The sequence below is a fragment of the Equus quagga genome, chromosome 15 (genome assembly GCF_021613505.1).
Source record: "Equus quagga isolate Etosha38 chromosome 15, UCLA_HA_Equagga_1.0, whole genome shotgun sequence".
NCBI lineage: Eukaryota > Metazoa > Chordata > Mammalia > Perissodactyla > Equidae > Equus > Equus quagga.
The window spans coordinates 48188394-48212329 of record NC_060281.1 but is presented as its reverse complement, the minus strand read 5'-3'; the positions used below and the strand labels follow the sequence as shown (position 1 = coordinate 48212329).

Here is a 23936-nt window from a genome sequence, read left to right as displayed (position 1 = left end):
TCACTGTTCCTTGCAGGTGTCAGTCGTGGGCAGCCTTACCAGTCGAGCGTGCCTCACTGAAGTACAAGGGACTTGTTATGGCTGACAACACCTCTCAGGCTGAGTTACCTGGATTTTCTGTTTTCACCCTCTTTCTGGCACTGGTGTGAACCGGGACTGTGGTGGAAGCCATGAAGGGCCTCAGAGATTCGGGTGATATTTGTCTCTGAGAGTCACATAGTAAAGTCAGTTTAATGTGCCATGAAGGGTGGTTATTGCTCTGATAGCATCTCGTACTCCCTGGTTTGACTTGGAGGGAGAGGGACATCTTCCATGTACTTGAGAGAAGGCACCAGCGTTAATGGTCCATCAGCCTACATTAGGAGCTGGCAAACTGGCCCACTGGCCATATGCAGCCTGCTGCTCTTTGCCGACAGCTCCCTTAAATCATTCTCTAGAAAGGATTGTTCTTGGCAGAGGGCCTCACAAGAGTCAGTAAAAAGTGGGTAGAGAAGTTCGTGTTTAATGAGTGCAGAATTTCAATTTGGGATGCTGAAGAGCTCTGGAGAGGGATAGTGGTGATGAATGCACCACACTGTGCATGTACGTAATGCCACTGAACTGCACACTTAAGAATAGTTAAAATGGTAAATTTGATGTTCTATATATTTGACCATAATTAAAACTCAAAAAAAAGGAAAAAGGAGAGTGAGTAGAAGAGGAATATACAGAGATCTCTCAAGTGAAGGCCCTCACGTTTTACTAAGCGCCCAATGAGAGCTGGGCATTGTGCTGGGACTTTTTCTTTGTAAACCTTTCAGTGACAACAAGTGGGTATGATTAGTCTCATTTTATAGAGGGATAAATTGGGACTCAGGGTTGAAGTGATTTTCTTAAAATTACACAGTAAGTGTGAGGCCCGTCATTCTACCCTCCACCTTTCTGAACTTATTTTACCGTATGTGTCCGGGTCTGCAGGAAAGCGGGAAAAATCGGGGCAAAACAGTTTTGATTTTTGCCCAGAGGACTTTTTAAAATGGTGTAAAAGTACTCACTTTCGTCGCTTTTTATGTCTTTTTCCCTGGGTGCCCACACATCTCCTTGGCGAGGAGGAGTGTTGGCTGCTGGCAGAGCCTGGCGGGGCCTGGATGGTGCTCGGTCTCCCTGGGGAGGGGTGTGCCTAGCGGAAGTTTCCACCCAGCTGCTTTGGTGCCCAGGTGAGGGTCCGTAGCTTCCGTTTTGTCGTGGCTGCCTGAGAAGTGGCCGGGCACGAACTGCGTGAGCAGGATGTGCTGCTGGGTGCGCTCGGTTCAGACCATCCAGTCTCCGGCCCGCCCGCACAGGAGGTGCTGCAGGCCCAACCACTCGCCTGACCCACCCACTGCCTCACACCCCTGCCTGGAGCTGCTTCCATGGTGGGCTGGCCCTTTTCCTGGAGGCTGACCATACTCCTGTTCTCATTCTCTTTTGTGATTGTATCTTTTCCTTTTTCTCCTTATTTTTGCCCTTGGCTGCGAACTTGTATAGACAGCTCTTTGTGTTCCTGCAAGTGGAAATTCACCTGTCCTGTCCTCTCTCAGTTGTCAGCATTCTTTCATTGTCCTCCTGCTTGAGGCACTTCGTGATCGTTCTGGCTTTTTCCACCCTTGGCAGTGACCACCACCTAACCAGTGATTAAGGAGCCACACAGGCAGCTGAAGGGGAGACAGGGACCCCCGTGGAGGCCTCTGGGCTAGCGAAACAATGCCACCTCCTCCATGCTTTTAAACTGCCTTTGATCGTCCGTGGTTGTACCTGGTTCGTCCATCATGAGCTGACTTGAATTAATTTATTTCGTATCAAGTAGGCCCTTTAAAATAAAATGATTTGTAGGCAGCACCAGATTGAGGGGGGAAAAATCTACATCGAAAATGAAACTCTGTAGGGAGCCTACAGTAGCTTCTTTATGATTTTAAATTTTTAAATTTATGTGAATTTTAATTAATTTTTGAAATAAATTTTTAATATCTAGCAGATCAGCCAGTCAGGAAGAATGCACTCGGAGTCTTGTTTCTCAGGTTCTTTTTAAGTTCTTTCTTGGTTGCAGAGTTCCTGCTGGTCCTCGTGCTTTAAAAAAAAAACAAACAAACCCCCAACTAAAAGCCATCATATTTAATTCTGAAAGTGATGCAGTTTCTGCTGTAAAATCTAGAAAATTGTAAAGAAGGAAATTAATAAAAATCAAACACTTCCTTCACGTAGACATAATTTGTCGGCATTTTGGTGTATTTTTTCGTGTACACATGTGATTGTTTTAATAAAATTGAGATCTTACTGTTTCCTTCTGTTTCCCCTAACATCATGCTGAAAGCATTTAGGCATTTTCCCATGCCATCAAACCAATCTTAAAAACATCATATGAATTGGCCATAGATTGTTGAACCCTTCCCATATGGGGGAATATATTTTCACTTTTGCGCTGTTGTAAATAACGCATTCTTTAGTTAAATCCTTTGACCTCGTCTATGATTATTTCCTTGGGAGAGAATCCTAGAAATAGATTTATTGGATATACATATTTTTGTATTTCTTCTATATGGGCAAATTGCTTTGTAGGAAAACTTGTCCTAAAATAGACATTCCACCAGCAGAGAAAGAGAGTGTGTTTTCTCTTTAGCATTTAGTGTTTATAATCACTGATAATTTGTTAAGTGAAAAGGAGTACCTCACTGGTATGTTAATTTGATTATGAATGAGGTTAAACACTTTCCCACTTTTTATCGGCCACTTCTGTTTCTTTGCTTGTTCATGTCATTTGGCAGTTCTGAGGGGGCTGGCATTTTTCTTGTACATCCAGACGAGCTCTGTTTTACTGTTAGTCACCCTGTGTCATAATGGCAGGCATTTTTCTCCACCAGGTTATTTGCCTCTTAATTTTGTTGCTTATATGAGTATGTGTGATATACGTACATGAGTTTTTTATGTTCATTTGGAGAGATCTATCATTCTGTTTCTTTCACTGTTATGCTATTACAAGGATTCAAGGTTTTCTTCTGAGTTTGGGGGGATACAACTTTTACTTTAACTCTGTAATCCACCTGAAGCTTCTTCTGGTGAAAAGTATGAGTGATAGTCTATGTCTTGTTTCCAAAAGATCCCTTTTCCTAGCCCTGTCTGTTGAAATATTGTTCCTTTCCTCACTGACTTGTAATACCACCTTTATCATGTACAGACCATCCCTGACTTAGAATTTTCTGACTTTGAGATGGTGCAGAAGCGATAGGTGTTCAGGAGAAACTTTACTTCGAGTTTCAGACTTTACTCTTTTGCCAGGCTAGCGATATGCCGATGATACTCATGATGCTGTGCAGTGAGCCGCAGCTCCCAGTCGACCACATATGATCACCAGGGTAAATGGCCACTCTCTACCCATCCGACCATTCTGTTTTTCACTTTCAGTATAGGATTCAATAAATTGCATGAGATCTTCACGCTATATCATAAAGCAGGGTTTGCATTAGCTGATTTTACCCAACTGTAGGCTAATGTAAGTGTTCTGAGCCTGCTTTCGGTAGGCTCAGCTAAGATCTTCCATAGGCTTGATGTATTAAATGCATTTTTGACTTAACAATGTTTTCAGCTTATGATGAGTTTATCAAGACGTAACCTCATGGGGACACCAGCAGGGTGTTCAACAATGACATCTACTGGGAGATCGTATCAGGTTCCCCATGTCAAGGGCTCAGTCCCACAAGATCACTCTCCACTTCAGACACCAGTTGCAAGCCCAGGTTGTCACCTGTACTGCTGACCTACTGGCTGTAAATTAGAGTTTCCCACAACCCCCTCCTTGGGTTCGATTAATTTGCTAGAACAGCTCACAGAATTCAGGAAAACCTGTTTAACACACTAGGTTACCAGTTCATTACAAAGGCTGTTGAAGGATGCGAATCAACAGCCAGGTGAAGAGAGAGGAAGGATGACATCCCGAACAAAGGAGCTTCTGTCCTCCAAGCTCAGCACCGAGGCTTGTGGAAGCCCTGGTTCCTCAATCTGGAAGCTCGCCCACCCTCCACCTGGAGGTGGTGGAAAGGGGCTTGTTATGAATAACAAGAAACCCATTTCACGTTTATGGCTCTGAAGGTTTTTGGGAATTGAGGACAGGACCAAATACAACAAAAGATGTTCCCATCGCTCTTATTGCTCAGGAAATTCCAAGGGTTTTGAGAGCTGTGAGCCAGGAACTGTGGGTGAACACTAAATATATATGAGAAATATATTTTGGTTATGTGAATCATCAAATATACGTATTTCTTATAAATCACAATGTCGCACAAATGTTCTAGTCCTCTTCCTGGGCCGTCTGTTATTTTCTGTTGTCAGATGCTGTTTGGGTTAAAACAGCTTTGAGCCCCCTCATCACCCTTTTCCAAGATCCTTTATACAAAGTCACTTTGTCTAAGTTAAAAAAGAAGAATTCCCTCTGGGAATCAATTCCGTGAAAATACACTGGGACTTCAATGCAAAAAAAATGAGTAGAATGAGTAGGGATGCATTTCCCAAAATAAGACTTTGCACAGTTGTGAAAATTCAGTCAGGCATCTTGCCAAGCATCCTATGTACCCGCTAAAGAATCCACAGGGCAGTGAGTTGTAATAAAAAGGGCTATTTTTACGCTCTCAGACTCCTGCAGTGAAAGAACTTGTGCAATTTCCAAACCAGATGCATCCTTTTGATTTTTAGATTCTGCCACTTCCTGGCTTCTGTATTTATTCTTAGGGCCATAGCTTCATGTTCTGAAATTGAGCATGTTCCAGTGCTGTTGGTCCATCAGGGTTCATCTGCCCGTTTATATCCAGCTGGGAATCTCTGACCCCAGGGTGGGACACCCAGATGCTTTCCTGGCTGTGAGATGAGCAGTGGTTTCCTAATCCTTGGTCCCTGGAGTTCCATAGAGGTTCAGGGGTTTTACAGTCTGTGAAGCATTTTATGCCCAACAATAAAGATTTTAATCAGCGGAGAGAGTGTTTTGTTGCTTATTTTATGAATTTGGATTCTCTGCAAGGTTTTGTTTTGTTCATCGCTGAAATGTTCAAAAAGCCCTGACCTAGGTACCCTAAGGTCTCTTGGAGTTCTAAAAGTATATAGTTCCGTAGCTTCTCATGCTATCGGCTCACCCAGATATAGTCCCCAAGTGTCCTATTCTGTGCTCCTATTCAATAGAGAAGGAAATCAGGAGGACACCCTGGCCCACCAATTTCAGACTTAAAGTAGAGTCAGGAAATGGATGCAGTGTTTCTCTCATTTTTATTTGTTTGTTTATTTTTTTGTCCCTTGGCTGCCCAGTGGCTTCAGGAATACTTGTGTCCAGGTGTGGAGTTCCTCACTCATTCATCTTTGTACCACCAGGAGTAGTTCACGATCGCGAGCTGTGTTCTTTCTGTCTCAGGCAGGGAACGTGGTGACAGGAGAGATGGTGGAAGAGCTCATTCTTTCCGGAGCAGATATAATCAAAGTGGGAGTTGGACCAGGTAAGACTTGCTGGGAGCACAGCAGAGGGTGTGTGGAGAGGATTGGGGTCTGGGGCTTAGGGGGGCTGGAGATGGCCAGAACAGAACCCGTGAATGATCCATCCACAAGTTTAAAGCACATTTCTTTGGGAGGGATTCTTGAGCTTCTGAAGAAGGTCCTGATTAAGAATGTTATCCAGCTGCTTTCTGATGCCCTCGGGGAGCTTCTCAGTGAGCTTGGATGTGGTTAGAATGGAAGGTCCTGTTTCAGAATATTAATGTGGAAGAAAAGAATGCAGGTTTCACTGATGATCCCATATACCTTGAAGAAGAAGGTGATAGGTGAAGAATCTATGGGGACAGTTAGGGACATGAATGACTTAAGTTTCTGTGAGTGTTTGAGGGACCCCAAACATTGCAAATAGGCATGCAGCAGTGAGGCTACATTTGAACTTGACCCATGGCCCAGGCAGTTAACTACCTTTGGCTCCACACCTGATACGTGATCCATCTCAGATTTTGCCCATTCTCTCCTAAGACTGCCCATTGGCATTTTGAGCGGAGGGATGAGGTGGGGCCTTTCTATCCATATAGTGGGTGGCTCCATTTTCTCTTGTTGGTATTTGCCGTCCCCTTTGGCCATCCATGAGCACGAGCTTCCACATTTTCAAACTCTTTATTGCTGTGTGTTAAAATTCTTCCTTGCCCATCCATTATTGACCAGATACAACTGGGGAGAAGGAAAGAAGATACTCATTTTCAGTTGGGAATAAAAAGTCACCCACCCAAAAGACACTACTACCAAAAAAGGAAGCAAACCATAAACCAGCATGAGAGGAGTCTGTGGGGAAGCGCTGCTGGGAGGCAGACAGCATTGATGTGACTTGGCACAGTCTTCAGCCTTGAGGGAATAGGATGTACCTGCGGGGACAGTTAGGGAAGAGGAGCCCTGGAGGCTTGTGGAAGTACCCAGGCTTTTAACACACAGGGAGAGTTTCGAGATTGGGCTTTTTATATTGCCACTTACTCAACCCAATTTGTAACATATTCTGAGCAAGAGGAAAGATTGTCTTACTGAGTGTCTGTCATTATTGAAAAGTCAAAGAGAGGCTAAGGCCCAGTTCTTGCTTACAAGCAGCTCCCCGCTTGGATAGGCTGGAATAGACCAGCTTGGAATAGAACAGAATAGGCTGATAATAGACCAGGAAGACTCTTTTTTTTTCTTCCCCCCAAAAGCAGGGCACTCACCAGTCACCTATTTAATCAGATATGTATTGAGTGTCTCCTAGCCGCCATTGTGCTGGGTGGGTGCTGTGCAGGACGTGAAGGGTGTAAGCCACCTTCTCGGCTCTCTGTTGTTTTTGACGTAATCTTGAGCATTCAGCTGCTCTTGTGTCCTTCATGCACATCCTCTGTGTACACAATCTGTTTGCTCAGGAGATCTGTTGTCCTTCCACTGCTCCTGTGTGCCTACCCTGCCCCCACTCCCAGCCCCTCAACTCTGTTTAGAATGTGACTAAAGAGATTTAAGGGGCTGTCTGAGTCTGACATAGTAGAGCCTCTAAATTGATTGGAGATGATATTTACATTCTACAAATTCTTTAGAGTCGAAACACTGGACATTGTATATCTAAATGACAGCATTAGAAAAGGTTCGTTATTGAGTAACTCCTGGGAACTGGGGAAAAGCATTAAAAACGGGCCCCCGCCCCTCTAGCTGGTAGAAAATATGTGCCCCATTTCTCCTTTCAGCCTGGGTGTTAAGATCGCTCCCATGCCTTGTTTGAAACTTCTTCCTTGGTTGTTTCCAAGAAAGGCGGTTGTCCTAAACCTCTGTCATCCCTCACCGCTGCAGAGCTCCAGTCCCCTGTGGCTGAGGCCCTGTCTTCCCTCGAGGATCCGGTTGAGTGGGAGGGAAGGAGAAAAGCCACCCAGAGATCATGAAACTCATTCTGCCTCGCACAGTGCACATCTGGTCGCTGGGCCCGAGGGTGCCTTGGTGGGGAGGGCAGCTTGGAGACTCCAGGATTGTGGGTGACACGTGTCATGAGGATGGACACAGAGATGGGTTCTGCCCTGCAGCTGGATGGATGCAGGAGAAGGGGTTCCTTCTGTTCCGGTTTCCCTGCTGAAGCCAGCCTGGGAGTATAGACATGGTTGTCTGTCTGCCCCTGCTCCTGAAGATTCCTGGGGGAAACTTGTGGGAAGGTGTGAAGGCCGTGGTGGTGGTGGGGAGCGGGAGAGGTGGCCGGGGCTCTCAGCTTTTACACTGGCCCCAGGGCTCCCCATAATCGACACCACAAGACCTCCAGCAGGCACTGAATGAGTGGCGAAGCAGCAGAGACGGAGATGTGGGTGACTCACTCGTGCTTGAGTTCATGCATTCCTTCAATGACTATTTATAGCGTTTTATTATGTACGAGGCTCTATTCTCAGCACTGGATCTACAACAATGAATATCCACGGAGCTTGCCATCCAGCAGAGAAAACAGATCCTCGGTTCTTACACAAATAGTTATTTAAATGCCCCTTTTTGAAATAAGTGCTGTGACGAACAACTTCCCTGAGGCAGTGACATTTGAGACGAAGCCTGAAAGATGAGAAAGGGATGAATGTACCATGGTGTTGGTACAGAGGGGAGTGTGCAGACAGAAAGTACATCATGTACAGAGGATCCCTAAGGTGGGAAGAACTCTGACGGGGGAACTGAAAGGTTAGCGTGGCTGGAGCTAGTTAAGCAGGGAGAAAGAAGAGAAGGGTAGGAGGTGGGAGAGCGGGTAGCAGGGGGACATTGAGGAGCTTGATCTAGGTGACCTCAGGGTGCAGGGGTGCTCACTTGCTGGGAGAGAGGAGTGAGACTTGAGTGAGGGGACGTGCTGGAGCTGCCAGTGCTGTTGGCATGACATTGGTCCTCACTGGGGTAATACTCTGCACACGGTCAACCAGGACTGCAGTGGACCAAGGCAAAGGCAGAGGTCAAGGGGATGAAGTTGTCTAGGAGGCTGGTGCAGTCCTGAAATGGAGGCTGACCTCAGAGTCCAGGCTGGACGGGACTCTGGACTGGGTGGGAGATGGACTGAGCTGATGAAGAACAAGAGGCTGGGGCATGTGGAGGACATGAGTGAGGGTGCAGGAATACGGTTAGTGCCGGCTCCCTTTTCTCGAAGGATTACTGCAGGCCAACCGATTTTCATCCCTTGTGCCGCTTAATCTCCACTAGAACCCCATGAGGTCAGTGTTTGTATTTCCATTTCACAGGTGAGGCAGTGAGGCATAGAGAAGTTAGAATTTAACGAAAATTGAAGGTAAAGAAGGCTCGAGCCCGTGGGAGGAATTTGAGAGGTCCCTTGAAGTATAGTGTGGTTGCATGGAAAAGGGAAGGAAAGTGGAAAAGAATGGGAGTTTAAGCATGGAGAGTCTGCTTGACTCTTAAGTGGGAGCTGATGTCATAGGAGAGAGTGACCGGGCGTAGGGTGGATGGTGTCCTGGGCATCAGCAGATGATGGTGATGAGGACCTGAAGGGATGTGTGGACAGGGATGTGGTTATAACCAACTCTCTTGAGCTCCTGGGCAGCCCCTCCCCTCCAAACTCTCATCTGCCATGGAAAGTTTACCCCCAGGAAATTGGGGCAGGGCTATGGGATGGTGATGGAGGGTCATTTTGTGTCACGTTCTGCTCATTCATAACCATCTCGCTTTGGGGTCCACTTTTTCCTCCATGCCAGGTTCTGTGTGTACTACCCGCACCAAGACGGGCGTGGGCTACCCCCAGCTGAGTGCTGTGATCGAGTGTGCAGACTCTGCCCATGGCCTGAAGGGGCATATCATCTCCGTAAGTCTCTGAGTGGGGAGTTGCGGGGTGGGAGGGTCTCTGCTCCCTGGCTGCCTTTCATCCCGTCGGCATCCTGTGGGCTTGGAAGTGAGCCGGGCACTGTGGTCCCAGCAGTGACATTTGGCAGAGATGCAGGCCCTTCTCCCCCTTACTCTGTGGTGAGGGCGGCCGGCACATTAGTCAGTAACTCTAGTCAATAACAACTCAAGGTGGTAGGTAGCTTGATGGGGGATAATGTGGGGAGCTTTGAGAAAATGAGAGGGCCGTGTACTAGTTTGCTAGGGCTGCCGTGACTTAAACAAGAGAAACATATTGTCTGACAGTTCTGGAGGCCAGAAGTTTGAGATCCAGGTGTCAGCAGGGCTGCGTAGACACTAGGGAAGGCTCTGGTCCGGGCCTCCTGAGCTTTTGGTGGTTCCTTGGCTTGTGGCACTGTAACTCCAGTTTTCACATGACATCCTCCCTGTGCATGTGCCTGTCTTTGTGTCCGAATTTCTTCTTTTTCTAGGAACATCAGTCATATTGGATTAGAGGCCACCCTGCTCCAGGATGACCTCATTTTGGCTGTTCACGTCTGCAGTGGTGTCAGATAGAGCAGATTCAGTGGCATGTTGGGGGCAGAAGTTAGATTTTTGTGGGTTGAGAAATGTCTGAGAAGAAAATGAGGAGGAGCAGAGACAGTGACCTGACACTTTCATGAGGTTCCTGGAAGAACAGCACTGCAGTACTTAGCCACTTCAACTTAAGGATTGAGTGAACGTCAAGTTAAAACTGTTTATCTGTAATTCTGCTCTACCTTTATCGACGTGACCACCATTCAGACAGTTGAAGAGACTTATCATGTCTATCTCCTCCTAGATGAGATGCTCAGAGCAGGACAGACCATGTCAGATGTAATTGGGTGGACCCAGGTAGAACCATGGCTTCCACGTGGATGATATATGTATAGACACACATACACACTGTACACACACAACACACATACACACATATATATATATATATTTTTTGCAAATTGTGAAGTAGTGACATTTTTAGTGGTTTCATATTAATAGACTCATATTGAATATAGTAAACTTAATCTTCGAACCATTTCACATGTACAACTGCTAAGCCAAACTCCCACATTAAATAATTGATATTTTTTAAAAAATCCAAATGCAGTCAATTACATACCCCTGTGGAATGGTATCTTGTTGATTTTGGCTCACCATTTCAGCCTGCTAAGGTTTGACTTCTGGACCTGCTTTGAGGATAGAATAATAAAATCCCGACATGCACATTATCTCGTTGGAGTTTTACTCCAGCGTTTGGGCCCTGCAGCCGTTGCTTCACCGAATGGGACTTTAAGGTAACAATGGAAGCTAGGTTCTAGGTCCTTGACTTGCAGGCTCGTGCAGATGTCCTGTGCTCCTTCTGATCTTCATCCGTGGTTTTCATCCACCATCCAGTCAGTCAGCATTTATTGAGCATCTACTATGTGCTAGAAGCTGGAATAAATGATTGCAGATTTACTGGTTGCTGACAGAGTTCTAAGGCCCTCCACTCAATACCCTTTCCTTTAGCTTTTGCCCCTGTGAACAAATGAACACCCATTTATTGAACAAGTGGTGTGTAAAAGGCTGACATAAAGTCAGCATCCTGCATTTGCTGAGTGAGGTGATTCCGCTGACTGGAGTCACCAAACAGTACCATTCTCCAGCATGCTCCTGGTTCTCGGATGCTCACCTCACCTTGTCTTGGGCTGGCTACATGAGAGTCACCAAGGAAGCTTTTTAAAATCAACATTCCTGGACCCCATCCTAGCAAATTAGACTCTTTAGAGGTTGGCCCCCAAAAGCACCATACGTAATTAGTCATAAATCTCTGTTACCTGATAGTGTTCACCGTCAAGAGTCTTAATCAGAATTTAGAGAGAGAGATACACATTAGATTTATATATTCCTTGAATGGCCACCATTTCCAAATCAGTGGAGGTCAAATTAACAGTTTTACTGTGAACATTTTCTGAGATCCCATACCTGCGTCCTTCTGGAAAACTCACACTTGCTTAGTTTACGGGACCATTTGTAGAGGAGGGGTGGAGGCTCTGCTTACTGCACAGGTGGCTCATTGGAAATCACTTTGGGATCTTTTGACACAGCGCACCTAGTTTTTAGCTCATTTCAGCAGTTCGCCGAGTCTGGTGCCCTGACCGGTCGCTGTATCAACTGAGAACTTACTAGGAATTTGGGGGCCTCATCCTAAATCTGCTGACTCAGATGCAGAAGGTGAGGCCCAGGAGTCTGTTTTATCAAGCCCTCCAGGTCATGCTGATGTGCTCTCAAAGTTGAGAACCACGGGCTGCTATGGTAAGGCTCAGCGTATGAGGCAGGCCCGGTCTTCCAGAGCCAGGTCTCATCTGCTGGTGCCCCAGGACCAACTCTGAATCTGTCAGTAGGGACAGTGACAGCCAGGCTTGTGGTACTGATGCTCGGAGGTTCTTATTTTTCTATTCATGGCGAGATTTCCTAGATGGGGTTAGAAGTTCAATTTGTAGCCAGAGGACCAAGTGAAGTTCACAGACTTATATAGGAAGTCAGCTCTTGACTTCCTTCTAACCAGCTGAGTGTCTTGGGGTTCAAAGCAGCCGTTTCCCCCATTGTCTCTTTGTCTAATGGAGTTTCGCAAGCAGTTTCTTCCACTTGCCAGTAGTCCTAAACCCGCTGGAAGTCCATCAGATGTTTTGGATCCAGCTACTTTGTCCAGTTCCCTTCCAGCTGTCTCATTTTACACTTCAGTTGCTGAATTAGCACGTCCGTGCCGTTGAAGTTCAGAAGGAAGCCACAGCATGGAGTGTGTTCAGCAGGTGCTTATACCCAAGAGGCTGGGCTTGAATCAGGCTTCTATTGTGGCCCACATGGGCTTCTGACAGGCAGAGAGCCGAAAAATTCAGGGCACCCCCTGTGTAGGTGAAGATTAAGGTGTGACCAGTTAATTCTGTCTTGTCATCTGCTAGGGACATAACGAAGGAGAGAATTTTAAAGGTGGGAACAGCTTTAGAGGAAATAATGGCTGTCATTTATTGAGCGTCTTTCTGCCAGGCACAATATACATTTAGTCTCTCAGCCTTGGAACCACCTGACAAGGGAGCTGTTGTCTTCATTTGACAGGTGTATTACTCAGGGTTCTCTAGAGAAGCAGAACCAATAGGGTGTGGATGTGTGTGGAGAAAGAGAGATTCCTGATAAGGAATTGGTTCATGTGATTATGGAGGCAAGAAGTCCCAGGATCTGCAGGGTGAGTTGCTAAGCTGGAGACCTGGGAGGATCGATGGAGTAGTTCTGGTCTGAGTCTGAAGACCGGAGAACCAGAAAGAGCCGGTGATGTTTCACTTGGAGTCAGAAGGCAGGAAAAAGCACATTTCCCAGTTAAAAGGCAGCGGGTTAGGAAAAATTCTCTCGCTCAGGGTGGGTCAGCATTTTTGTTCCTCACAAGGCTTCAACTGATTATATGAGGCCCACCCCATTAGGGAGGGCAATTGGCTTTACTCAGTCTGCCAGTTCACATGTTCATCTCATCCAAAAACGCCCTCACAGAAACACGCAGACGAATGTTTGGCCAAATATCTAGGCAGTCTGTGGCCTAGTCAAGTTGACACACAAAACTAACCCTCACAGCAGGTGAGGCACTGACGCTTCGAGATCTTGAGTGAGTTGTTGAGCATCACACTGCTGGTAGGGGGCCGAGCCAGCACTCTCACTGAGGTCTGTTTATCTCTGGTGTTCCTCTCCTTCCCTTGAGCGCCCTCATTTAGAGGATGAGGAGGCTCAGGAGGTGAAGGGCTTGCTGAAGTCGCAGAGAATGCTGGGTTGGCACAGGATCCACTCGTTTTCCTACCACATCGCTTTGGGAGACTCCAGCTTTGTCTGTTGTTATCGCTGGTCCCTGCCCCAAGCATGTCTTCCACTGGAGAGAGGAGAGTCAGTACCTGCTGGGCCATCCGAACAGGAGGGATTTGAACAACTAGACAAGTTCATTGTTCACTGATAACCAGAAATGGCTTGGACTTTGTGGTGCTTCATAGGACCTAAAAACACTCCCATGATGAGTCCTGTGGCTCGGCTCACTGTCATCTCTTGTTCTCTCAAGCTCCAACATGGTGATCCGTGCATTTTATGAAGACCCAGAGAGCATGCTTGTAAGTTTGCGGAGGCCCTGCATAGTGAGCGGCTGTTAATCTTGATGTTATGCACAGTCGCTCCTCCTCTCCACCCAGCCAGGAGTGCTCTCATCCGCTCACTGACCCTCTGCAAAGGAGTAAAGAGGGATCAGCACATTTCCTATAATTTTTTTGATTCTAATGTGGTGCTTTAGGAACAGTTAGATCATTATTTAGAAATACCTAAACAAATTCATTCATATAATTTAATTTTTTTGAGCCTTGAAAAATTCCCCAATCAAATAGATTTAGACTAGAAAAAGTCAGAAGATACAAATAAACATAAAGAAAATAAAGATTACTAGAAATGCCATCATCTTAAGATAACCGCTGCTAATGTTTTGGTAAGTATGCTTCTAGATTTTAGAGTTTATGCTTAACCAGGATTCTAATCTTGTTCTTCCATTGTTAAAGTTGTATGACCTTGGGCAAGTCACTCAGCTTTTCTGAGCCTCCCTCTTTTTTCTCCCTACCTGTAAAATATCGCCTTGAAGTTCTGGAGGTGTGTGAATAGAAAAATGAAGTTTGTAACAATCCTTGGCTCATAGTAGGTGCTTGATTCGAATTCCCTCTGCCTACTCCATGCTGCTTTGAGCAAGTATTTTTAAGAAGGGGTATGCTGACAATTCATAGATTGAATCACCACTCATGTCATATGATGCCTTTTCTACTTAAATATAGTAACAGTCTTGAAAAGCAAAACAAATAACCCTTTGAATATTTGCACGCTGTTTTTTAAAAACTCCCAGCAGCCATGAATGTTTCTACATGAAAGTAAATGTATGTTTTAGAGGGCGGAGGTTTGCCCCTTCTGCTCTGCTCCTGGAAGGTGAAAGGATGCTACGAACAACTTTTGGGAATGACCTGTAATGGTGGTAGGGAGCAGACCCCTTTGCCCTGAAGCATGCTGGGACGTTAGATTGCACCGGGTTGGAAAGGTGTGGTCCAGCTTGTTTGGTCTGTGCTGTCTGTTTCATAAATGCAGACCCAGGCACAGTGTGAGCAGATGAGGCCGTGAGTCCGATTTCCTCTCAGCGGCACATCATAAAGTCCTATTAGCTGTGGACATCTTAGCCCATCCTGGGAAGAGAGGAGCTCGTTTTCTCGGGGTCCCAGAAGCACCGGCCTTCCGAGTCAGGCCTCATCATGGACCACAGTCATGGGGAATTTTCAAGACCCCACACAAGACATGTAGAAGGCATGAGCTATTTACGCATAAGCGAGTGAGCAAAAGACTTAAGGAGTGTGTGTATGTTTTTTTTGGGGGGGGGGGCAGGGTTATAATCTTAGGGACCTGTTTTAATGGGAACATGAGTTTATTTAATCTTTTGAGGTTATAAATTTGAAACCCTATTGTGTAGAACTGTTTTTGATAAAGAGATAAAGCACTTTAAAAATAATTGGCAGGACAAGTGAGGGGCATATATAGTGGTTGTACCTTTGAAAGAGACAGTAAATATGCTGGAGCTTTGAGGCACTAACAAGATATATAGAGCCGCGAAGCCCTGTTAACTCTCTTCACATGGAGGGCTTTGGCCAGACACCTTCTGTGGAGAGACCACCTCTGGAATAATCATTCCTCACTGCCCCGTGGCCCTCTGGGGGTCAGGGAAGCCACACATGATTGACACACTTGATTGAGGAAATAATTGCAGGCAGGAAATATTCACAGAAAAAAGAGATGGAGCCTTCACACCTACCTTTTGATCAGAACTGCAAAGAAGTGATGAAGCAGTATTTGAGTTCTAGCTCCTGGAGTGACAGGCCTAAAAAGCAGATAGAAAAAGAAAGGATTACCTCACAGAGACCCCGTGTTCTCAGTGGGAGATGCTATTTGTAAAGTGGTCCATCTCACTTCCATGTCGACGCCCTCCAACGCCGGAGGTGCATGCAGCCCCTGCCAGTTACAATGCACTGGAGCCTGGGTGGCTTGTGTTTTCTGTGTCCTTCCCAAAGTGTGTCCCACCTTCTGGGGACAGGTGCTTCCCTCTGAGATGTTGGTCTTTCTCTGAGACCCACACTGCACGCTGGGCTCTGTCCCATCTCACCAGCCCTGAGTCCTGACTCTGCGTCCCCCTGTTGGGTCTCCCTGTTGGGTCCAGGCTGCCCTCACTGTCCTTTTCCTCCTTGGACCTCACACAGGCCACATTGCACACAGCAGGTAGCAGCCTGGTCCTCTTGTGCCTTTTGTGTTTGGAGGAAGTGCAGTGAGCTCTGTAGCCTGGAAACCTTGTACTGTGTCGCTGGTGTTTAAACATAACGCCCCCAGCTGAACTGAGCCAGGCGGCCCAAGATGACAGACTGTTCTGCTAGGCATTAAACCAGCCTCAGGTGGGCACCCTGTATGGGCAAAGTGGGTGTCAGGAATACGTGTTTGACTTTAAGGTAACTGGGTACATTGCATGAGGGTGATTAGGAGATCCATGGAGTGGCTGGGAATATAAAGGAACTAACTCAGTGTCCTTCCGGCTCTTAAAATAATTCAGCTCTTGTACTAAATGAATCTCACCTCCCACCAGACTAGGGGGAGAGGTGACTACTGAATGAGAATGAATGTGGCAGGCTCAGTGGCCAGGCGTGTTGTATAAGGGGCTGGCGGAAGCTGAGGTTGGAGCCCCTCTGCCCACTCAGCATCTCCTGCTGCCTCCTGCTTCCCACTGATGCCAGGTGGGTGGGCAGGCAGTGGGCAGTGCCGGCCTGAAACAGCACGGATGGGGATGGGGAACGGAAGGTGCCATGTTGAGGGGAGTCTTGGGGCTTTGGCTCTGAGGGTTGTGTGCTGGGCTGGGGGCTTGGGGTGGGCATGTCAGCTCCCATTCACCAGATCACCCCAGGAGAGAGGGATAGCCTGGCTGAGCTCCCGCTGACATTCTCTCTTTGCTCTTTCCTCTTTGAAGGATGGAGGCTGCACGTGTCCAGGAGATGTCGCCAAAGCCTTTGGTGAGGAGCCGTGGGTGCAGGGGGCGGGGAGGTGGGGGGAGCTCCCCTCCCCTGCGCACTGGCTATGGGGTGGGAACGAGGTGGGAACCTGTCGGGGAGGTTCTGCGCCAGTCCTGAGTTTCCTCTCCCTGGCTTCCAGGCCCTCTTGGCCCAAATCCTGGCATCAGTTTGGTTCTGTTTGGTAGCAGAGCAGACTGAGTACCCAGGGATAGACCTAAGGGTGACATCCTGCAAGCCAGGAAGGGGTGAAGTCGTGGCTCAGGTACTTGTGGAAGGGACAGTAGCAGGTCTGATGCGCAGGAACTTCAGCCAGGGTCTTTGGGACCTAACTTGGGGAAATCCCGTAGGAAGGACAGGAGTCCCAGCAGCAGTTTCTCACCAGAGGCTGAGGAGCCTTTTTCCCACTAGGGGGCAGCAGTGTCTGGCCGTGAGCCTGTGGTGCTGACGCCGCTGGCCCCAGCTGCGTGTCCTGGGTTTTCTTGGGAAAGCACTAGGGGGTCCAGCATCTCAACAAGCTGGGTCCCGTGCCCACCACTCAATCTCTGCAAACTTCGTTCAGAAGTCAGAGCTGGCTGCCCAGCTGGGCACTCCAGACTGAAGTGGGAGCTGTGTGTGCCACAGGAGACGGAAACGAAGGCTCCACCTTCCTTTCCTGATGCCAGGGCCAAGTTTGCTGTTGACTTATTTTTTCTTTTTTGGTGGAGGGAAACTTTCTGTCTGAGGCCTTCCTAAGGGATGCCAGCGGCTCTTCCCTTTACCCATATTTAGCAACTCTTCCCACGTGTTTCTTCATCGCTGTTTCAAGAGTTCATCCCATGGAATCTTTTGGGCCTAGGCATTAGTTGCTTTTTCTTTCTTTCTTTTTTTTTTTTTTAAACAAAACACTGATAGTGACAAAAGGGAAACGTGGGGCGGTGTTCTTGGCAGCTGGGTTTTGCAGCAACCCTGGAGAATGTCCAGGGGACTGAAGCCCCAAGGGGCAAGTGACAAGGTCAGGGTCCCACAGTTGGGGCAGAGCAGGGAGAACTCAGGACTCCTGATACACTAGTACACTCACTCCTTATTATAATGGTCATCAGCCAAGGACACTTTGACTATTGATTTTGAGCTGCAGCTACTTAATATTGATGAGTGTTCCATCTTAGTGCTCCCTGCACAGAGTGGGAGCTGAGTACACTAGAAAGTGACTAGTCCTTAAGAAGCTGCCTCATAGGTGACAGATCCTGGGCGTGGTTCCTGGCCTTTGGAATCACGCTCTGGCATCCTTCCCTCCTCCACTTTCCTAGTAAGTCCAGCCATGCCTGAGCAGAGGCTCAGGGAAGGGAGAGGGACTGTGTTAGGGAAAATGCTGCTTAGGAAGGGACGTGAGGGTGTTCAGAAATGAAAATCCTTGGGAGCCACTTCAAAGCCTTGTTTGAGTGGATCTGTGCTCTGTGTTCGTGCTGTTGACATCTGCTCCGCAGCAGCCACCCCATGGGGGCTGCTCCCGGCACTGTGGTCATCAGGAAGCCTGGCTGGAAACCAGTTATCTTCTGCCCCCTTAAATCATGGCAGGGGAGCCAGAATCCAGCATTCCTGTTAGGGACCCTGGAAGGAAGGGTCTGCAAAGCTTGCTGCCAAGTAGACAGGTCCTGCTGTGCCTCACTTGCCTGAGTGCCAGGCCACAGGGCCAGTCCTGCTGAACCTGCTTTTCGGAAATGCTGAACAGAAGGGACTGTAATACCTGACACACCCCAAAGTCCTCTTGTCAAGATTTAAATGACCGGACGGATGAGGTCAAGGCCACATTTCAGGGCTTCCTATGTTGGCCCCTCCTTGCCCTTCATCCTAATTACTTAATACATCCGTACCCTGATAGCCTTGGCTTCTAAATGTCAACCCTCCGTGGGACTGACTTGTAGCAGTTTCTTACTTAATAGAGAATCTCTCTGCACGATTATCCATGAACACGATGGGCGATGGTGACTCTTTCTGTTTCTTCCACGTACGCCTTGTACTTTCTTGACAACTGGTTATTTCACATCTACCATGTTCCGTGCACTGTGATACACAATGAGGACACAGCAGTGAGCCAGCCCAGCTGTCCCAGCTGTCCCAGCTGTTCTAACCTAGCTGACAAAGGCAGCTTCGGTATCCAGTCTCCTCTGTACCTGTCCTGGAAATTTCATGTCGTTCGCTTATTAATATGGGATATTATTTACTCTGGAACTCTAATATTCATTACAACAGAGGTGCAGGTACAGTTAATATGACATGTATACACATATATATGTCTGTATTTACATAGGTTTCTCTCCTTTGCTTGTAGTGTAGGAAGTTCAGTCTGTTCTGAGGTCTTTTCATCATCCTTACAGGCAGCGTGTGAAAGTGCCGAGAGCCTAAGGTAGACCAGATGCCCGATAGGGACATTGAGAGGAGTTGTTGCATTGAGTATGAGATTGGACAACAGGCTGTCTAAGGTGCTGCTCAATTCTTAATGTTTCTCTGATTATAAAAGAGGTAGACCTCTGTTTGGAGGTGGTCACAGTTAATCATTAATAACCATAAAGGATTGTCCAGTGTTTCAGCCACCAGCCTTCAGTAGGCTGCATTTGTCTGAGTGTCCTGTGCCCGTCTCCCTGTCTGGGAGCCTTCTGATCTCTTTACAAAAGGGGAGAGGTTGAGCTTTGTCTTGACTGTTGCAGGGGGGAGGGAGGGTGAGTTGGGGTGGCCCTCGGATCTTTCTAGAGCTGATTTTCTCTGAGCTCTTTGCTGCTTCCTTTTCTCTCCACTCTCTGCGTTCAGGAGCCGGTGCAGATTTTGTCATGCTGGGAGGCATGTTTTCAGGCCACACGGAGTGTGCTGGAGATGTGATCGAGAGGAATGGGCAGAAGCTCAAGCTCTTCTATGGGATGAGCTCGGACACAGCGATGAAGAAGCACGCAGGGGGCGTCGCCGAGTATAGGTAAGGGGCAGACCACCGCTTCTCATCCGGGAGGCCTCATGTTTACAGAAGTAGGATGGAAGGAGGTCTCAAAGAAATCAATTCTGTTTATGTTAAAGGACTATGGAAGGAGCTAGGAAAGTATCTTGCTTCTTCTTAAATAACCCTAATTTTTATCCAACCAGCATTTACAATGTTTGGGCCCTTCCAAAGGAAGGGCAGAGCAGAAGTGTTTCGGGATAGCTGGAAATGTGACTAGGGGTGTGTGTGAGCAGGTGTGACTTTTCTGCTGGCCCTGGAAGTGATACTCCTGACTTGCAAGGGGTAGGCAGGAATATTTTGCCTCGTCCTTCTGATAGAGTGTTGCTGAGCTATCCCTGTAACCTCTGACCTCTGGCCTGGGATGAGTTCAGGCTGTAAGAATTGGGTTGCAGAATGGGTCTCCTATAGCATATGAAACAGGTGTGGTCTAGACCTCTGCGTGGAGGTCAGGCCTTTCTTGAGGAGTGTCGTGCTTCACCTGTAGTGGCTTACACAGGACTCTCATCTGCCTCCAGGCTCTGACCGTTGACACAGGCAGCATCTTTAATCATTTCATTGTCACTTGCTGCAGAAGGGATGCTCACTTCGGCTTTTTGAAATCCAGGATCCCAGAAGATCACCTGGCCTTTTCTGTTTCACTTCCCATTTTAAGTGTCGGCATGTGTATTTTAAGAACCTCACGACAGTATATCCACTACCTTGCCCTGCTCCAGAGAGTCTGTCATTGCTTCTCATTAGAGTCAGTGCTGATGACAGGCCACACCAAGTGGACAGGACGGAAGGTCTTGCATCCTCAGAAGGAAGTCTGCTGCGAGTGGGCTGCTTGCCTTTTCCAGGAAGCCTCAGGCACTGGGATGGAAACTCAAGCCCTCCCTGGCTGACACCCCCCATTTCCTACCAGTCGCTCCACACCCAGAGCTCATTCTGAGGACATGGGATTCAGATGCATTATATAAGATTCAAACCAAGCTAGAGGTGGAAATCTCAGAACTCCACTGAGATGAACGGGCGGGCTGGTAGGAGGGAGGCGTGGGGTACTCTGCCAGAGTTCTGTTCCTTAGTAGGGGACTTGTGGACTGATTTCAGTTCTCATTCTCTCCAGTCTTTTTCTCTTGGAGGGAACCTCAGTAAAGATGATACTATAGTTTGGGGAAGGCAGGTTGAGAAAGAGGAGTAGGGGATTGCATTTATGCCTTCATCCTGGGAACTTCACATAGTCAGAACAAGAGGCGTGCTCCTTCCTGTGCAGCCTCACAAGGGCCTCTTGCTCCATCCCATGTGGTACCTGATGGAGGAGGTTGCACAGTTTGTCAGCGGGGAGGGACAGGGAGGAGATTACTGCCTCAGTGCAAACCTGGACCTCTGGCCAAGAAGCTTAATGCTTTACTTGCAATCACTGTCCCCATCAAGGGGCTGTGCATTGTCTCTCGTGTGCTCATATGTAAGTGGAACCATTGTGATTCAGTGACTAGAAGCTTTGCCCCGTGTACATTTTTGCCCTCTAGTGGTGCATCTGTTTGGGTTCCAAGAAAAGTCGATGGGGAAGGCCAGACTAGCTGTAGCACAAACAGAAGCCAAGCAGCCGAAAGAAAAATCATCTCCTGTGATTGCAGCAGAGTTTAGACAAAACAGAAAATAGAAGATTCAGGAGAATTAAGACTCAGTTCTAGAAGCAGGTTCAGATCTTAGACAAGGAAGGAAAATGCTGAAGGAATTAGAACCTTAATCCAGAGGCAGCCTGAGCCCTGCAGGCTGCATCTGTTCTCTCTACTTCACTGTCTCTCGCTGCCTCCCTCCCACATCCCTCCCTCCTTCTCTTTCCCTGGCAGTTTGCAGCCTCATCACCATGATTTCCTCATGAGAATGGTTTTCCTACTTTGACATTATATTTAATTAAGGCAGAGTTATTTATGCTTTGCTAGTTCCTTCCCAGTCATTAACCATTTAGTTCTCACGCTGTCCCAGGGAGACTGATCAAAGTGCCTTCGTTTTACAGATGAGAAGACTTGAGCATCAACAATAAATGGCTTGCAAAGAGTGCCATCACTAGTTAGCGAAGACGCAATGATGAGAATCTGGATAATTTCCAATAAGCCCCAGGAAGGCCATGGAAATCTTTTAGAAAAAATGAGATGGCAATCATCGCAGGCATATGTGCATAGATGTTGGTCTGTGATCACAGAGTGCAGTGATATGAATCATCTGGGTGTGGCCAGCGAGCTTCGTGCTCCAAACTAGCCACTAGGCCAACCTTTTGATGGTTTAAGTAACTAGATTTCACCCAAGGGTAGATTTCAATGTACAAGAGTTAATACCCTTTTGAAATTCCAGGTAATGAATTTTTGATCAAGAGATGCTATTTTTCCAGTTGAAAAGACCATCTAGAGAAAGTTCCAGAATTTGGTTAATTGTTAGAAATTCCAGATTGCCTGGCCCTCAAATGAGGGCTACAGTTTTGCATAGATTTGAGATTTCCTTCTTATAATGCCCCTTCAAAAGCAAGTCTGGAATGTATCTCCATGTTTCAGTGAGGAGGTGTGACGTGGAATCAAGCAACGTTACTTGGTGGCCTTGTGCACAGTAGGACAGTGGCTCAGCAAGGACAGTTAGCTATTGCTTAGTGTCCATGCCATATGCCAGACCTTCTGAACTTCTAAATGTTCTCCTGAAAACGTGAAAGATACTATCCAAAGCCCTGAAAAGCCTCCAACACTAAGAAAGTCCTCAGTTCTACTCTGGTCCCACCTTGCTGGGACCCCACCCCACGCCCAGGACGACAGGTGTAGTGACTTCGGCGAGCACAGGGAGGTGAGCAGGGGGAATGTGCCCCAAAAAGGGTCCTCTGGAAAGACAGGCAGGCTGTTGTGACTGGGCCCACTATATCTTGCTGGTAGAGGTTTCCATGTAACCTAGTGGAGCTTGAGTTGTCCATTTCATCGAGATCTTCTTCCTCCTCTTGATCATCCCCTTTGAAGACAGTGTCTGATCACAGAGCTGGCATGGGGGGGCAAAGCTCTGGGCTTTTTCTGTTGATCAGGAAGGGCAAGCAGAGGAGGCGGGGGGGGGGATTGTTCAGGAGGTAATCTTCCAGGTCTGTTCTCTTTCCCCTGGGCATTTTGGGTGAGCTGGAGATTGGTGTACGGATTCAGGCAGAATAGAAAGGTGGAGTTGGTTCCTGTGGGGGCAGAGTGGAGGCATGCTACTGAGAAGAATGTCACCCTGCCGTCACCACGCAGGATGCTGGGGGTCTATGACTTCTCTCAGTGTTGCTGATGGAGAGTTTCCTCTCCCAGTCGCTCTGGGTAGTCAGCAGCGAGGCCGTGCTGTTCGGGTGGGAGGAATGCGTTCATCTGAGACACCGGCACGATCAGCCTGGTATTGCAGCAATGTGGGCGTGGGGTCAGAGGGTGGCATTTAGCTCCCTGAGTGCCTTGGGGCTGCTCAAAGTGTGAAAGCTGGGAATAATTCTGGCTGAGTTCTTAAGGAAGAAGAACTAGATTAAAAGAAAAACTTCCTTTTTCTTCCAGAGCCTCAGAGGGCAAGACTGTGGAAGTACCTTACAAAGGGGGTGTTGAAAACACTATTCTGGATATTCTCGGGGGACTGAGATCTACCTGCACCTACGTGGGAGCCGCCAAACTGAAAGAGCTCAGCAGGAGGGCGACGTTCATCCGGGTGACCCAGCAGCAGAGCACCATGTTCTGCTAACCTTGAGGACGAGGTGACGTCTGGCTCATGGAAGCTTCCATACACACCTGCTTTCCCGTCTCCTTCCTGCTGTTCCATCAGAGCTTCCGGCTGCTCCTGAATGGTGGAATGCTGCCTCTTCCTCCCCCTCCTGCCGCCTGGGGGCCTTGGGGCTCCCCCTGGTGCCTTCTGGGGGCCCAGAAGCAGGGCCTGGAACTCATAACCACATTGTTAAAACCAACACTCGTACCTTTTTCTTTCTTTTTTAAAAAGAAAATGGTTTCACTTTAATATAATGCTATTATCTTAAGACTTGTGTGAGTGCTGGCGTTTGCATTTGCAGGAACCAAGTGGTAGGAGCGGCTGGGGGTTTTCTATCTCCTTCCCAGACAGGCTAGTAGTGAGCCACTCTTGGCTCTTAGCCATCAGGGCACCTCAGGAGGGAAGGGGAGGCGAGGCCAGTTAGAGTAACTGGCATCCTCTCTCTCCAGCTTTCAGTTGCTGGAAAAGAACAAAAGCAATTGGCTGGACAGATGAAGAATTGTTTTCCCACAGATCCGCACAAGGTTGTGGTGACATGTTTTTACCGTCTTTGTTACAGGTGCCTTTTGGGAACAGGTCATCTGTCACTGCCAGTTTGGTGTTCCTTCTGGGAGGCTGTCCCTGTCCTTGTCCTGGTTTTTCATTTAGTTTTGCTTTCCTCTGTCTCTACCCCTTCCCTTCCCAGTCCCAATTTGTCAGGGCTGGCCTCTCAAAGAGATTACACATTATTTTGAAATTCCATGGGATGTTTTATTGAAAGGTTATCCACCAGAAAATTAGCAGGCAGTGTCCTACTGAAA

The 23936-nt window shown here is 47.6% G+C and overlaps 1 protein-coding gene across 2 annotated transcripts in view; it reads left to right on the top strand.

Moving 5' to 3' along the window:
- Nucleotides 1-23406, top strand: part of GMPR (guanosine monophosphate reductase) — a 40999-nt gene extending 17593 nt beyond the window's left edge. For both annotated transcript variants that reach the window (XM_046640691.1, XM_046640690.1), the window contains 5 exons: nt 5408-5489; nt 9195-9301; nt 16400-16442; nt 19227-19386; nt 22935-23406. In XM_046640691.1, the coding sequence (XP_046496647.1) occupies nt 5408-5489; nt 9195-9301; nt 16400-16442; nt 19227-19386; nt 22935-23115 (573 nt within the window). In that variant the 3' untranslated portion in view covers nt 23116-23406. The remainder of the gene's footprint in view (nt 1-5407; nt 5490-9194; nt 9302-16399; nt 16443-19226; nt 19387-22934) is intronic.
- Nucleotides 23407-23936: the final 530 nt, after the last annotated feature.